This window comes from Gavia stellata, chromosome 39, assembly GCF_030936135.1.
Source record: "Gavia stellata isolate bGavSte3 chromosome 39, bGavSte3.hap2, whole genome shotgun sequence".
In the NCBI taxonomy this organism is placed as follows: domain Eukaryota; kingdom Metazoa; phylum Chordata; class Aves; order Gaviiformes; family Gaviidae; genus Gavia; species Gavia stellata.
The window spans coordinates 89,495-103,308 of record NC_082632.1 but is presented as its reverse complement, the minus strand read 5'-3'; the positions used below and the strand labels follow the sequence as shown (position 1 = coordinate 103,308).

Below are 13,814 nucleotides of genomic sequence, written 5' to 3'. Positions count from 1 at the left end.
TCGCTGTTTCTCTTCCAACCCCGATCCCAAGGGCAAACCCTCGCCCCCCCCTCCCTTGCCCCTCCCCGACTCAGGACGCCTGGGTCCCCTGTGGTCCCGAGGTGGATTTTTGGGCTGTAAATCACCAATTTTGGTTCAGCAGAAGGAGAGAAACTGGGATCCCCGCCACCAAGATGCCTGTGTCCCTGGTATATTGGGGTTCGGGGGTGATGAGGGGTGACAGGGTGTTTAATTTGCTCCCCCCCAACTCTTCCAGCTGGTTGTTCCCCTCCCTGTTTCACCCTCCCACCGTGCCTGGCACCTTCCCCAGCCCCTATCAGTGCCGTCCCAGGTACCGGTGGCACGGTGTAGGGGCGGTGGCACGGGGTAGGGACGGTGTTTGGCGCTGGTGTGTCTTTTGGGGGTGTGGGGGGGTTGGACCCGGTACTGCAGGCAAAGGGGAGTGGGAGGGCAGGGACCCCCACCCGGATTTTTTGGGGGGTGACATCAAAGGGAAGACAGGCGCGTTGTTGTGTGGCTGTGAACACCGTCACCTTGAAGCAGCCGGGGTGGTTGTACCTGGTGCTGAACAGATTGGATGCAGGGTGAGGCTGGACCCAGGAACAGCTAGATCTGGGATTAGGGTGGATCCAGGATCAGGCTGGACCCAGGAACAGCTGGATCTGGGATTAGGGTGGATCCAGGAACAGCCAGAGCCAGGAACAATCAGATCTAGGATCAGCCTGTATCTGGGATCAGTCGGCTCCTTTCCTTGAGCTCGCTGTCACCCTGCTCACCCCAAAACTGAGCCCAACCACCAGCCTACAGCTCTCCGGCCATACCAACCCCGGCGGTTGCGTTACGGTGTAGTTCCCTTTTCGCGCTTAAACACCACAACAGACACGTGAGAAGAAGCAGGGTCCGGTTGTCCACTAAAGTGCGACTGTACATACGAGAAACCAGACCCCGGATACAACAGTCTGCGCGTGCAGGACCCGACCCAACGCTGCGCTCGAACGTACAGCCCCAGCCACAGACTCTCCGCCTGCGCTCACACCTCGCCGCAGCCGGTTGTGAGCTACAGTCGGACGATACAGCATAAAAACCGGATCCGGTTGGAGCAACAACTGATTCCAAACCAGCTGTCGGCTACAGCCGGACCGTGCATTACAGTAACCGATCCTGATGTGCAATACGATTTGATTGTACGTACAAGTTGTGCGCTACAGTCTGACTAGACTTAACTAGACTCCGTTGTACACTACAGCCTGACATGAAACTACAGGAATTACCGCTTGCGATACAACCGCCTGCGTCCCCGGGCCTGATCCTGCGTCCCCGCGCCGCCTGTATCGACACCGGGCTACAATAACACTGTTACAGGGGGTTAACGGGGCGGTTGTTTCCTACACCGGGAGCCGAGCTCCGATTGTGCGTGGGGGCGATGGAGGGGAACGTCGTGTGGGTGTAGCAGGGACGGGTTGGAGGAGGAGAAGTCAGCGGGACTGTCCGACTGTGTGCTACGGCTGGAGAAGGAGATGGGACGGCTGTAGGGAATGGCTGTAGGGGACGTGGAATGACTGTAGGGGAGTTGGTGGGGGGCTTTCCATGTTAACACTCCCTCACTCTGCCCCCCCTTTGCTTAAGAACCACCCATCTCCCCTGCCCCACCCCATAATTTTCCGCTTGACAACAGTCGGAGGGTGGGTGACACCGGGAGGGGTGACCCTGCCAGAAAAATGGGTTCCCCCAGGTGAAGACGAAGAGATGCAGTTAAAAACAAAAAAATATCAGTAATAAGGCAAAGAGGCTCTGCCCTCCCTGCCTAGCCCCACCCACCGACCCCACCCACTGACCCCACCCCACTTAGCTCCGCCCCTCACGGGGTCACTTATAGAGGAGGTGGACGCGGCTACCGTCGCAGTTGCCCCGTCCGAGCTTGTCGGCTTGTTCCGAGACCAGGCAGCGGACCAGGGGGAGGTTGGGCTGGTAGAAGGGGGCCGGGGGGGCCGGAGCGGCGCTCAACCCCGGGGAAAAATGGTTGTCAGCCTCACGGGAAGGGTTGGACGACCGTCGGCGGGAGCGGAGCTGTTGGCGGTCCTGGAGCTGCTGGCGGAGCTCCGATACGCGTTCCTCCTTCTGCCGGGTGACAAATTTGGGGGGGGTGATTGTCAGATACCACCCCAATACCCCTTATCGGCGTTGGGACACCCCACACGCATCGCCCCCGCCCCAGTTGAGGTGTTGGCACCTCGGAGGTGATCCACCCGTCTTGGCACAGGTAGCAACACCTTGAAGCTACAACCCTGAAGCTACACCCCCACTTCTGTGGGGGTTTCCACACCCCCAAAACCATGTTTTTGGGGTCCCACCCACCTCAGCGATGATTTTCTCCAGCTCCCGGTTCTCCTTCTCCAACAGTCGGGATTTCTCCTCCTCGTTGTTGTTGGTGGACGAGCCCGTCTTCATGGTGTCCTGCTGCTCCGACTGCCACTCGCCTCGGGTGATGAGGCGTCGCATCTGTAACGGTTCCCGGTTGTCAACGCTGTCATCGTCATCCCCCCCCCCCAAAAAAAAAAACCCCCCCAACCCCGTTGTCCCCTGTGTTCCCTGCCAACTGTCATCGCCAACTCCATGACCCTATCGGAGAAGAAACCTCCGCGTCCGCAGAGGCAACACCTTGATCCTACGAGGGAGGACGTAGGACAACTGTTCCCTCCCCACCCAGAAAACACCCGGACCCCCCCACCCATCCCCTTCCCCACCGGCACCTTGGGGACGAAGAGGACGACCAAGGTGATGTAGGAGGAGAAGACGACGGCCAACGAAGCGAAGGCGAAGGCCGCGTCTTGTTGGCTGCTGAGAATCATGGTGACGGGCGCCGTGATGAGGCAGAGGACCTGCGGGGAGGAAGGGGATGTTTTTGGGGGTCACCGTATGGGATGTGGGTGAAGATTGGGGGGCGCGGGGGCGGGGAAGAACAGCCGCCCTGCCTTACCGCCACGTTGTAGATGGCCATGCCCACCGCTCGGTGGTCGTTGATCTTCTCCGTGGACACACTCTTGGTCTCGTACGCCAGGAAGATTCCCAACAGCAGCAACAACCCCTTGAAGCCGTAAAATATCCCTGGGGAGCGGGACGAGGTGGGGGAAAACCACGGGTGGTCAAACAGGGACCCCCACACACACCTGGCCTGGGGTAGGGGGGGACCATGGGTGGTCAAACAGGGACCCCCCCCCCACCCATGGGTGCCTGGGTCTCCCCTTGGCTCTCTACAACACATCCATGCCCCCAACCCTGCTTGTGCCCCCCAACCTTGCCTGTTCCCCCCCAGTCCTGCCCCCCCCCCCAAGCCCCCCCACGCCCACCGAGCCACGTGTTCATCTTGGTGGAGCTGCAATGCTCCAGCTGGGGCAGGATGGAGACGTCCATGTCCGTCTTGGGCTCCTCCTTGGTGAACTCCTGAGGGTGACGGGGTGGGAGATGGGGGGTGAGCGGGGGGGCGGGGGCAGTCTTTCCTGGGTGCCCCCCCCCCCGCAGCACCCCGATGCCATGAGCATCCCCCCCCAACAGCGCTCAGATGCTGTGAGCATCCCCCTGATGTCGAGAGCACCCCCTCGGCAGTGCCCTAACGCCATGAGCATCCACCCCAGCAGCACCCCAACATCTTGAGCATAGCCCCAGAGGCACCCCAAGATCATGAGCACCCCCTCAGCAGCACCCCAACACCTTGAGGATTCCCCCAACATCATGAGCACTCCCTCAGCAGCACCCCAACACCTTGAGAATCCCCCCAACGTCATGAGGACCCCCTCAGCAGCACCCCAACACCTTGAGCATCCCCTCGTCAGCACCCCAACACTGTGAGCATCCCCCCAGAGGTACCCCAACACCTTGAGCATCCCCCCAATGTCATGACCACTCCCTCAGCAGCACGCCAACACCTTGAGCATCCCCCCAACGTCATGAGCATCCCTTCAGCAGCACCCCAACACCATGGGCATCCCCCCAGCAGCACCCCAATGTTGTGAGCATCTCTCCAATGTTGAGAGCACCTTGAGCATCCCCCCAACGTCACGAGCACCCCCTCAGCAGCACCCCAACACCGTGAGCATCCCCCCAACATCGCCAGCACCCCCCCAGCATTGCCCCACCTCAATGGTGCGGTGCAGGGGGTCCACGATTTGCCAGATGATCAGTGTGACCACGTCCAGCCCCACAAGCAGCCCCACGGTGGCATACAGCTTCCAAGGTTCCAGGGTCTGGTTGTGGGGACAACACAGTGTCACTGAGACCCCTGTGAGCCCCCCCCCAGTTCCCCCGCACCCCACTGGGTCACCCCTCACCTTCCTCTTCTCCTTCTTCTCCTCCTTCTTGGTGAAGACGGTGTGGACCCACCAGATCTTGGTGAACATGCTGCCGTACGCCAGGCTGAACCCCAGCCCAAGGAGCCACAGCCGGGCCTGGGAAGGGCACGTGGGTCGGGAAGGGGCGGTTGTACCTCCCCATCCAGCTGTACCCTCCTCCGCTGCACCCCCGTGGGGTGTACCCCCCTCCCATGGACCTCCCTTGACCTACTCATTTGGAAGTCCACAGCTCTACTCCTGACTGTTCCTTCTCCGGCTGTCCCTGTCCCCTGGCTGTATCCCCAACTGTTCCTCCTCCGGCTGTCCCCATCCCCTGACTGTACCTCCAACCATTCCTCCTCCAGTTGTCCCCACCCCCTGGTTGTCCCCACTCTGCCTGTACCCCCCAACACCCCACCAGCCCCATACCTGACAGACGAAAGGGAAAAGCCCCGGCCCGATGTGGTACCCGTCAAGTCCCAGGGGGAAGACGGCAGCGAGCGCCAGCGTGCAGCCCACAGCCGTCATGTTGTTCAGGTACGGCTGCGAGTTCTGGATGTACCTGGGGGAGGGTTGTTGAGAAGACGGGGGTGTCAGCCGGCCACCGTGCTCAGCTATCGGTCGTGCTCGATGTTCAGCTGACCCAAGGGGATGCAAGAAATGGGGGCAGTGAGGTGAGATAACAGGAAACCAGGTGCTACAACCAGCCCCTTGATATCACCCGAATCTCCTACGCGGTGAGACGGGCAACTGGGGTATCTCCTAACAACCTTTTGTTGCTGTCATCTTCTGTAGGAGGACGTGGGAGCACGTAATCCCTTTTTTCCCCTCTGGGTGTTGCTAATGACCCGCTACTGAGCTTTTTTTTTTTTTTAATTTAGCAGCTATGGAAAAGGAAAGGTGATATTTCCCCAAACACCGTGAAAAACGGGGTGGATCACTGACCGGACATGCCCATTGTAGATGTTGAAGGCCAGGCAGATGATGGCCAGGAGGATGCCCAACGAGGCCAGCACCGAGACGGAGATGAAGAGCTTCTGGGACAGGAATCGGAAGGTGGTGATGACCTTGGTGTAGTCGGCTGGAGGGGCACCTCCTGCAGAGCCCATGGCACAATTAGAGGGCACGTGAGGGGGGTCTTCCCAACCCTTCCCCACGGCAGGGACCCCCCCCTGCTCACACCCCACGTGCGGCGCTGCTCACCAATCCACTTGTCGTTGTTGTACCAGGACAGGTTGTCCTTGGTGCTGTCGTAGTAGCCGATCTTCTTGTAGACACCTCCTGCAAGAGCAAGAGAGATGGGTCAGGTGGGAGGGAAGGCGGAGCGACACCCCTCCAGCGTTTGTGCGCACCCCCACAGGTTCACAGACTGGTTGGGGGTTGGAAGGGACCTCTGGGGATCATCTGGTCCAACCCCCTGCTCAAGCAAGACCACCCAGAGCCCGTTGTCCATGACCACGTCCACGCGGCGTTTGGATGTCTCCAAGGATGGAGACCCCACCACCTCTCTGGACACGTTCTGCCAGTGCTGGGTCACCTGCACCACGAAAAAGTGGTTCCTGATGTTCAGCTGGAGCCTCCTGTGCTCCAGTCCCTTCATCATCTTCATGGCCCTTCACTGGATGCTCTCCAGTAGCCCTTTTGTACTGGGGAAGCCCAGTACTCGCCCCATCTCACCAGCGCTGAGCTGAGGGGAAGGATCACCACCTCGACCTGCTCCAGTGCTCCTCCTGGTGCAGCCCAGGACACCGTTGGCCACCTTTGCCCCATCACTCATGGTCAACTTGGTGTCCACCAGGACCCCCAGGACCTCCTCTGCAAAGCTGGTTGACACCCAGCTGGTTGTTCCTGGAGCACTTCCCCTTGTTGAACCTCATGAGGTTCCTCTCAGCCCATTTCTCCAACCTCTTGAGGTTCTTCTAGATGCTTCTTTGACCCTCTGGGGTCTCAGCTGCTCCTCCCAGGTTGGTGTCATCAGCAAACTGGCCGAGGGTACTCTCTGCCCCATCATCCAGACCATTGATGAAGAAGTTGAACAGGACTGGACCCAGTATTGACCCCCGGGGTGCACCACTGGTGACTGACCTCCAACTGGACCTTCTGCGACTGATCCCCACCCCCTGGACCCGGATGTTCAGCCAGTTTTAAGTCCACCCCACTGTCTGCTCATCCAGCCCAGACTTCACCATCTTCTCTATGAGGATCTTCTGGGAGACAACAGTGTTGAAAGCCTTCCTGAAGCCAACGTAGACAACGTCTACTACTCTCCCCTCATCTCCCAAGCCAGTAGAAGGTGGTCAAGTTGGTCAAGCGTGGCTTCTCTTTGGTGAATCCACGCTGACTACTCTTGATGACTTTCTTGTCCCAAGCTCCTTGCTTGTCCTCCAAACCTCCTCCACCTCCGCACCTCGCTCCGTCACAGGCAAGAGCAGTTGTGCGTCGGTGAGGACGCATGTCCTGTTGGACACGTGGCCAAAAGGATATGGAGAAGGGGGGTTGTCCCCCGTGTGTTGCCACCCCTTGAGAGGTTGCGCAGTGGTGGGACTTGTTGCGGCGTGGTTGTGTGCTGCTGTTGTGCAGACGACGTGGCCACAACGCCGAGCTGTGGCTGTTGTGCGTGAAGGGGTGTTGCGGGGTGCTCGGTGGTGGTCACCACGTGCAACACGGTGACAGCGTCACCCTGATATGGCTGCTGCCCTTGCTCACTCACCTTGCAGCTGCTCGATGAGCGTCCAGGCCATGCGGGAGCCGCTGGCGTCGAAGACAACGTGTCCCTGTGGGGTGGGATGGAGATGGGTGTCAGGGACTCATCAGGTGGCAGGACCACGTCCCCAGAGGGGTCTTGGGAGAACGTTTTCTCTGGGAGTTTTGGGATGGCTCATGAGGACACCCTTGACGGATGCCTTCAAGGCGCCTCCACCACCACCTTGAAGGTGGGAGAGTTGGGGACATGGGAGACCTTGATGGGGAGAAGGGGGACACGCTGGAGCCGGGGATTGGCAGGGGCTCAGGTGTGGGCAACGCACCGAGACGCCCTCGAAGGCGGAGGAGTTGAGGGCCCGGTAGATCTCATCGGTGATGTTCTTGTTGTTATAGTTGAAGTCCTCTAGGCGCAATCCCTTCTTCACCAGCTCCGCCGAGGTCTTGTTGAGGGCCAGGGCCAGCGCCCAGATGGCATCGTAGGCCAGTGGAGCCTCCTGGAAGCCGCCTGTCTCCTCGGGATTCTTGCCCAGCCTCTTCTGCAGCTTCTCAATGAACTCCTGGGATGTCTGGGATAGGGAACAAGACGGTGGTGATGTGGTGGGTGGGATGGATTGGACCCCCTGAGGGTGCCACGTGTCTCCCCATCCTCCCCGTACCATGTTGGAGATGCTGCGGGTGTTCTCAGGGTTGAGCATGACGATCTCGGTGGTGACGTGTCCTTCCACGGCCTCGGCCATCTCTGCCTCGGTGCAGTTGATGGCCGGATCCTTGATGCGGAACCAGTTGTCGGCGTACCAACCGATGAGGAACCAGACATACTTCTTCCCATACAGCTTCTCCTTGTAAACCTGTGTGGGCCAAGAAGCAGTGGCCTTACCCTTCACCTCATCCTTCCCACCATCCCTCCGTCCATCACTCTTCGCCCCATCCCATCCAGTCACCCTTCACCCATCTAGCACCCTTCTTCCCGCCCTGTCCATCCAGCCAGACCTCTGTCCATCCACTCTTCACTCTGTGTTTCTGCTCAACATTCCCACCACCCCACCTGCCCGTCCATCCATCCATCCATCCATCCATCCCCATGTGGTCTCCATCCATCCATCCATCCATCCATCCATCCATCCCCACATGGTCTCCATCCATCCATCCATCCATCCATCCACCCATCCCCACGTGGTCTCCATCCATCCATCCATCCATCCACCCATCCCCACGTGGTCTCCATCCATCCATCCATCCGTCCATCCATCCCCATGTGGTCTCCATCCATCCATCCATCCATCCATCCATCCCCATGTGGTCTCCATCCATCCATCCATCCATCCATCCATCCATCCCCATGTGATCTCCATCCATCCATCCATCCCTCCCTCCCTCCCTCCCTCCCTCCCCACGTGGTCTCCATCCATCCATCCATCCATCCCCATGTGATCTCCATCCATCCATCCATCCATCCATCCATCCATCCATCCATCCCTCCCTCCCTCCCTCCCTCCCTCCCTCCCCACGTGGTCTCCATCCATCCCCATGTGGTCTCCATCCATCCATCCATCCATCCATCCATCCATCCATCCATCCCTCCCCATGTGGTCTCCATCCATCCATCCATCCATCCGTCCCCACGTGGTCTCCATCCATCCGTCCATCCATCCCCATGTGGTCTCCATCCATCCATCCATCCATCCATCCATCCATCCATCCCCACGTGGTCTCCATCCATCCACCAGTTCTACCACACTCACATCCACCCACACTTCCACCCACCCATCCTAACGTCTTTCTGCCCACTGACCCACGCATCCCACCGCCCTTTGTTCCATCCCACCATCCATCTTCTCCACCTTCCCAACTGCCCCACGTCCACCTGATGTCCACCTAGCCTTCTCCACTGGACGCCACCCATGGTCCCATCATCCCACATGCCCCCCGGGGTGCCCACCCATCCCACGTCCCCCCTTTTCCACCCCTCACCTCGCAGAAGACCTTACGCGCCTCCGTCTCGTAGAAGAGCCCCACAATGATACGGGCGTCCTGGCGCTGCAGGGAGACAAGTCACCCTGGGGTGGGACTTCTGCTCCCCTTCGCTCCTAGAGGGTCAACCCCACCCAGCCTCATTTGCATAAATTTGCTGAGGAGGGGTGCATAGGGGTGCTGAGGAGGACCAGAACCATTGCACAGCCAGGTGATGGGTGTTGCTCCTCATCTCCTGGCTGGAGGAGATGCATCGTTGACCTGGATGCTTGGGCGTCTTGGGGTGTCTCTGCTCCCTTTGGGGTGCAGGACGTGGCTCCACCTGCACCCCGATGGTTGTGGGTGCCAGGGGGTGGGGAGGGGGGGAGGACTTGGTGGGGACGAGGACCTGGGCAGGGGCGAGGTGGACTCACCTTGAGGTTGCGCACGGGGGCGGCGGGGTCGGAGAAGAAGCTCTGGCGGAAGGTGATCTCCAAACCGGCTTCCTTCACCCGCTGGTCCAGGTCATCGAGGGTCTGGTGGCGGGTGGGCGGGAGGGGTGGGGAGCAGGCGGGGTGGGGGGCAGGCAGGAACGGGGTGGGGGGCGGAGGGGAAAGAGAGTGCAGAGTGAGTCCGGGGAGGATGGCGGGGTTGGGGGGCACCAAGCAGGGGTTGGGGATGTGGGTTCCGTGCCGGGGGTCAGCGTTACGCCCCGCGGGAGGGGATTGAGCTCAGACCCGACCGTCAGCGGGTCCAGGATTGGGGAGGGGAGGGGTGTGTGTTGTGGGGCAGAGTTTTGGGGGAAGGCAGCAGCAGGCGGTGGGGCGGGGGGAAGCGTAGGAGGTCGGCGGCGCGCGTACCGAGGTGAAGACCTCCGTGGTCTGCTGGATGGTGGCGATCTTGGTCCAGCCCCACTTCTTGAAGAGCTGGACGCGGGTGGGGTTGTGCAGGGTGGCCGAGGGGTGGGTGCGGAAGAAGGTGGGGAAGCGCTGGCGGTTGGAGAGGGCGGGGGAGCTGGAGCCGTAGGAGAGCTGTAAGGTGTGTGGGTATGGGTGTCAGCACCCAACAGTCGCCCCCTCCCCACCCCGCTGACACCGCTACGGCCGCCTGGAGCCCCCTCGTCGACCACGGGCGGCTCTATGGGTGCTGGTGGGGGGAATGACAGGGGGTGCGGGTACAACCGCGGGCCACCGGCAACAGCCACGCCGCGAAGCTACAGCCGGACGCGCCGCAAGAACAATGCGTCAAACGCTCGCATGCCCTGCGGTAGCTGCATGGGTGTCAACGACTGTCTAGGCACAGCGACAGAGGTGGCAACAGCCGCAGAGGTAGCGACAACCTGAAAGCGACGGTCACCCGCGGAGCAGCAACCGCACAGGGAGCAACAGCCTGAAAGCAACAGTCGCACCGGTAGAAACAAGCACACGTGTAGGAACAAGCGCAGAAGTAGCAACAACTGCGCACGTACCAACAATCTCAAAGCAACAACCGCAGGCGGAGCAGGAACCGCACAGGCGGCAACAACCTGAAAGCAACAGCCGCACGCGTAGCAGCAGCCTGATAGCAGCGACTGCAGGTGTAGCAACAATCTGAGAGCAACAGCCACACACAGAGCAAAAACAGCACAGGTAGCAACAACCGCGCACGTAGCAAGAGCTGCACATGTAGCAACAACCTGAAAGCAACAGCCACACGCGCAGCAACAACCCCACAGGGAGCAAGAACCTGACAGCAACAACCACACACGTAGCAACAGCCTCAAAGCAAGTCACGCACGTCACAACAACCGCGCAGGTAGCAACAGCCGCAGACGTAGCAGCGACCTGAGAGCAACAACCGCAGACGTAGCAACAGCCGCAGAGGTAGTAACAACCTGAAAGCAACAGCCGCCCATGTAGCGACAACCACACACGTAAAGACAACCTGGAAGTAACAATCACACAGGGAGCAACAACCACACAGGGAGCAACAACCACACAGGGAGCAACAACCTGAAAGCAACAGTCGCAGATGTAGCAACAACTGCAAACATAGCAACAACCACACACGTAGCAAGAACCTGAAAGCAACAGCCACACATGTACCAACAGTCGCACACGTAGCAACAGCCTGAAAGCAACAGTCGTACATGTAGCAACAGCCACACACGTAGCAACAACCTGAAAGTAACAACCACACGTGTAGCAACAACCTGAGAGCAACAGCCGCACGTGTAGCAACAACCTGAAAGCCACAATCATACGTGTGGCAACAGCCGCACATGTAGCAACAACCTGAAAGTAACAGCCACACATGTACCAACAGCCGCACACGTAGCAACAACCTGAAAGCAACAGTTGCGCGTGAAGCAACAACCAGACACGTGGCAACAGTCACACACGTGGCAACAGCCGCACATGTGGCAACAGCCGCACGGGCAGCAACAACCACACATGTAGCAACAGCCTGAAAGCAACAGCCACACATGTACCAACAGTCGTACACGTAGCAACAGCCGCACACGTAGCAACAACCTGAAAGTAACAACCACACGTGTAGCAACAACCTGAGAGCAACAGCCGCACGTGTAGCAACAACCTGAAAGCCACAATCATACGTGTGGCAACAGCCGCACATGTAGCAACAACCTGAAAGTAACAACCACACATGTAGCAACAGCCTGAAAGCAACAGCCACACATGTACCAACAGTCGTACACGTAGCAACAGCGTGAAAGCAACAGTTGTACATGTAGCAATGACCTGAAAGCCACAATCATACGTGTGGCAACAGCCGCACACGTAGCAACAACCTGAAACCAACAGTTGCGCATGAAGCAACAACCAGACATGTGGCAACAGTCGCACGTGTGGCAACAGCCGCACGGGCAGCAACAGCCTGAAAGCAACAGCCACACATGTACCAACAGTCGTACACGTAGCAACAGCGTGAAAGCAACAGTCGTACACGTAGCAACAGCCGTACAGTAGCAACAGCCGCACACGTAGCAACAACCTGAAAGCAACAGTAGCGCGTGAAGCAACAACCAGACACGTGGCAACAGTCACACAGGTGGCAACAGCCGCACACGTGGCAACAGCCGCACGGGCAGCAACAACCACACATGTAGCAACAGCCTGAAAGCAACAGCCACACATGTACCGACAGTCGTACATGTAGCAACAGCGTGAAAGCAACAGTCATACACGTAGCAACAACCTGAAAGTAACAACCACACATGTAGCAACAACCTGAGAGCAACAGCCGCACACGTAGCAACAACCCGAAAGCCACAATCATACGTGTGGCAACAGCTGCACACGTAGCAACAACCTGAAACCAACAGTTGCGCATGAAGCAACAACCAGACACGTGGCAACAGTCGCACAGGCAGCAACAACCACACATGTAGCAACAGCCTGAAAGCAACAGCCACACATGTACCAACAGTCGTACACGTAGCAACAGCGTGAAAGCAACAGTCGTACATGTAGCAACAGCCGTACAGTAGCAACAGCCGCACACGTAGCAACAACCTGAAAGCAACAGTTGCGCGTGAAGCAACAACCAGACATGTGGCAACAGTCGCACATGTGGCAACAGCCGCACGGGCAGCAACAGCCACACACGTAGCAACAGCGTGAAAGCAACAGCCACACATTTACCGACAGTCGTACATGTAGCAACAGCGTGAAAGCAACAGCCGCACACGTAGCAACAACCTGAAAGCCACAATCATACGTGTAGCAACAGCCGCACACGTAGCAACAACCTGAAACCAACAGTTGCGCGTGAAGCAACAACCAGACATGTGGCAACAGTCACACAGGTGGCAACAGCCGCACACGTGGCAACAGCCGCACGGGCAGCAACAACCACACATGTAGCAACAGCCTGAAAGCAACAGCCACACATGTACCAACAGTTGTACACGTAGCAACAGCGTGAAAGCAACAGTCGTACATGTAGCAACGACCTGAAAGCAAGTCACACACGCAGAAACAGCCGGACACGTAGCAACAACTGCACACGTAGCAACAACTTGAAGGCAACAGCCGGACACGTAGCAACAGCTGCCCACGCGGTGACAGCCATATTTACCCACAGCCGTGGCAGGACACAACCGTGCCAGCAGCAACAACCGCACCCCCAGCAACAACCGTAGCTACAGCCGTGCCCGCAGCAATGCCACGCGCTCCCCGTCCCCCCCCCGCTCCACCATTTCACCGCACACCCCTCTGCTTCCAGGCGCTCCCCGCCCCACAACAACACCCCCCCACACCCCAAACCCACCCCACGGACACCGAGACACACCCCAACAGGCAACAGCTCTCCAAGAAGAGCCGTGCCACCTCCCTCCCCACCTTGAGCTCCACCCAACCCAACGTGCCCCGGCGCGGTCGGGGCAGGAGGCAGCGGTGAAGGCGGCGGGGGGCGAGGGGGTGTCCCCCAGCTCCTGTCCCCGCACCCCGCCCAGGACCCCCGTGTCCCTGGGGACCCCCCTGGGGAGGAGGAGGCGGATCCTCACCACGATGAGGTTCCACATCCGAGCGGCCTCGGCCACCAGCGTGGAGACGCTGCTACAACCGGGCATGAGGATGATCTTGATGGGGTCGTTGTAGAGGAGCTCGTAGAGGTACTTGGTGGCCTGACCGGGGTCACACTGCGGGGTCGGGGTTGGGGGGGGGGGACACAAATAGGGGGTTGGGGACAAGGAGGGGGCGCTGCTGGGACACCCCCCCTACTCCTCCAGTCCACCCAGTATAACCCACCAGTTCCCCCCCCAAGTTCCATCCCAAAGACCCTCTCGGGGGGATCCAGGCGTCCGGTCCGGGGGAGGGGTGTGGGGGTGTGGGA

The 13,814-nt window shown here is 59.3% G+C and overlaps 1 protein-coding gene across 1 annotated transcript in view; it reads right to left on the bottom strand.

Moving 5' to 3' along the window:
* Nucleotides 1–1,850: 1,850 nt before the first annotated feature.
* Nucleotides 1,851–13,814, bottom strand: part of GABBR1 (gamma-aminobutyric acid type B receptor subunit 1) — a 12,271-nt gene continuing 307 nt past the window's right edge. The window contains exons 2-18 of the mRNA XM_059833102.1: nucleotides 13,486–13,620; nucleotides 9,839–10,009; nucleotides 9,413–9,514; nucleotides 9,000–9,065; nucleotides 7,685–7,876; nucleotides 7,352–7,594; nucleotides 7,036–7,099; nucleotides 5,529–5,606; nucleotides 5,271–5,421; nucleotides 4,755–4,887; nucleotides 4,326–4,442; nucleotides 4,134–4,241; nucleotides 3,348–3,441; nucleotides 2,978–3,105; nucleotides 2,751–2,879; nucleotides 2,356–2,499; nucleotides 1,851–2,118 (exon numbers count right to left, since the gene is read on the bottom strand). Coding sequence (XP_059689085.1) covers nucleotides 1,867–2,118; nucleotides 2,356–2,499; nucleotides 2,751–2,879; nucleotides 2,978–3,105; nucleotides 3,348–3,441; nucleotides 4,134–4,241; nucleotides 4,326–4,442; nucleotides 4,755–4,887; nucleotides 5,271–5,421; nucleotides 5,529–5,606; nucleotides 7,036–7,099; nucleotides 7,352–7,594; nucleotides 7,685–7,876; nucleotides 9,000–9,065; nucleotides 9,413–9,514; nucleotides 9,839–10,009; nucleotides 13,486–13,620 — 2,307 coding nt within the window. The 3' untranslated portion in view covers nucleotides 1,851–1,866. The remainder of the gene's footprint in view (nucleotides 2,119–2,355; nucleotides 2,500–2,750; nucleotides 2,880–2,977; nucleotides 3,106–3,347; nucleotides 3,442–4,133; nucleotides 4,242–4,325; nucleotides 4,443–4,754; nucleotides 4,888–5,270; nucleotides 5,422–5,528; nucleotides 5,607–7,035; nucleotides 7,100–7,351; nucleotides 7,595–7,684; nucleotides 7,877–8,999; nucleotides 9,066–9,412; nucleotides 9,515–9,838; nucleotides 10,010–13,485; nucleotides 13,621–13,814) is intronic.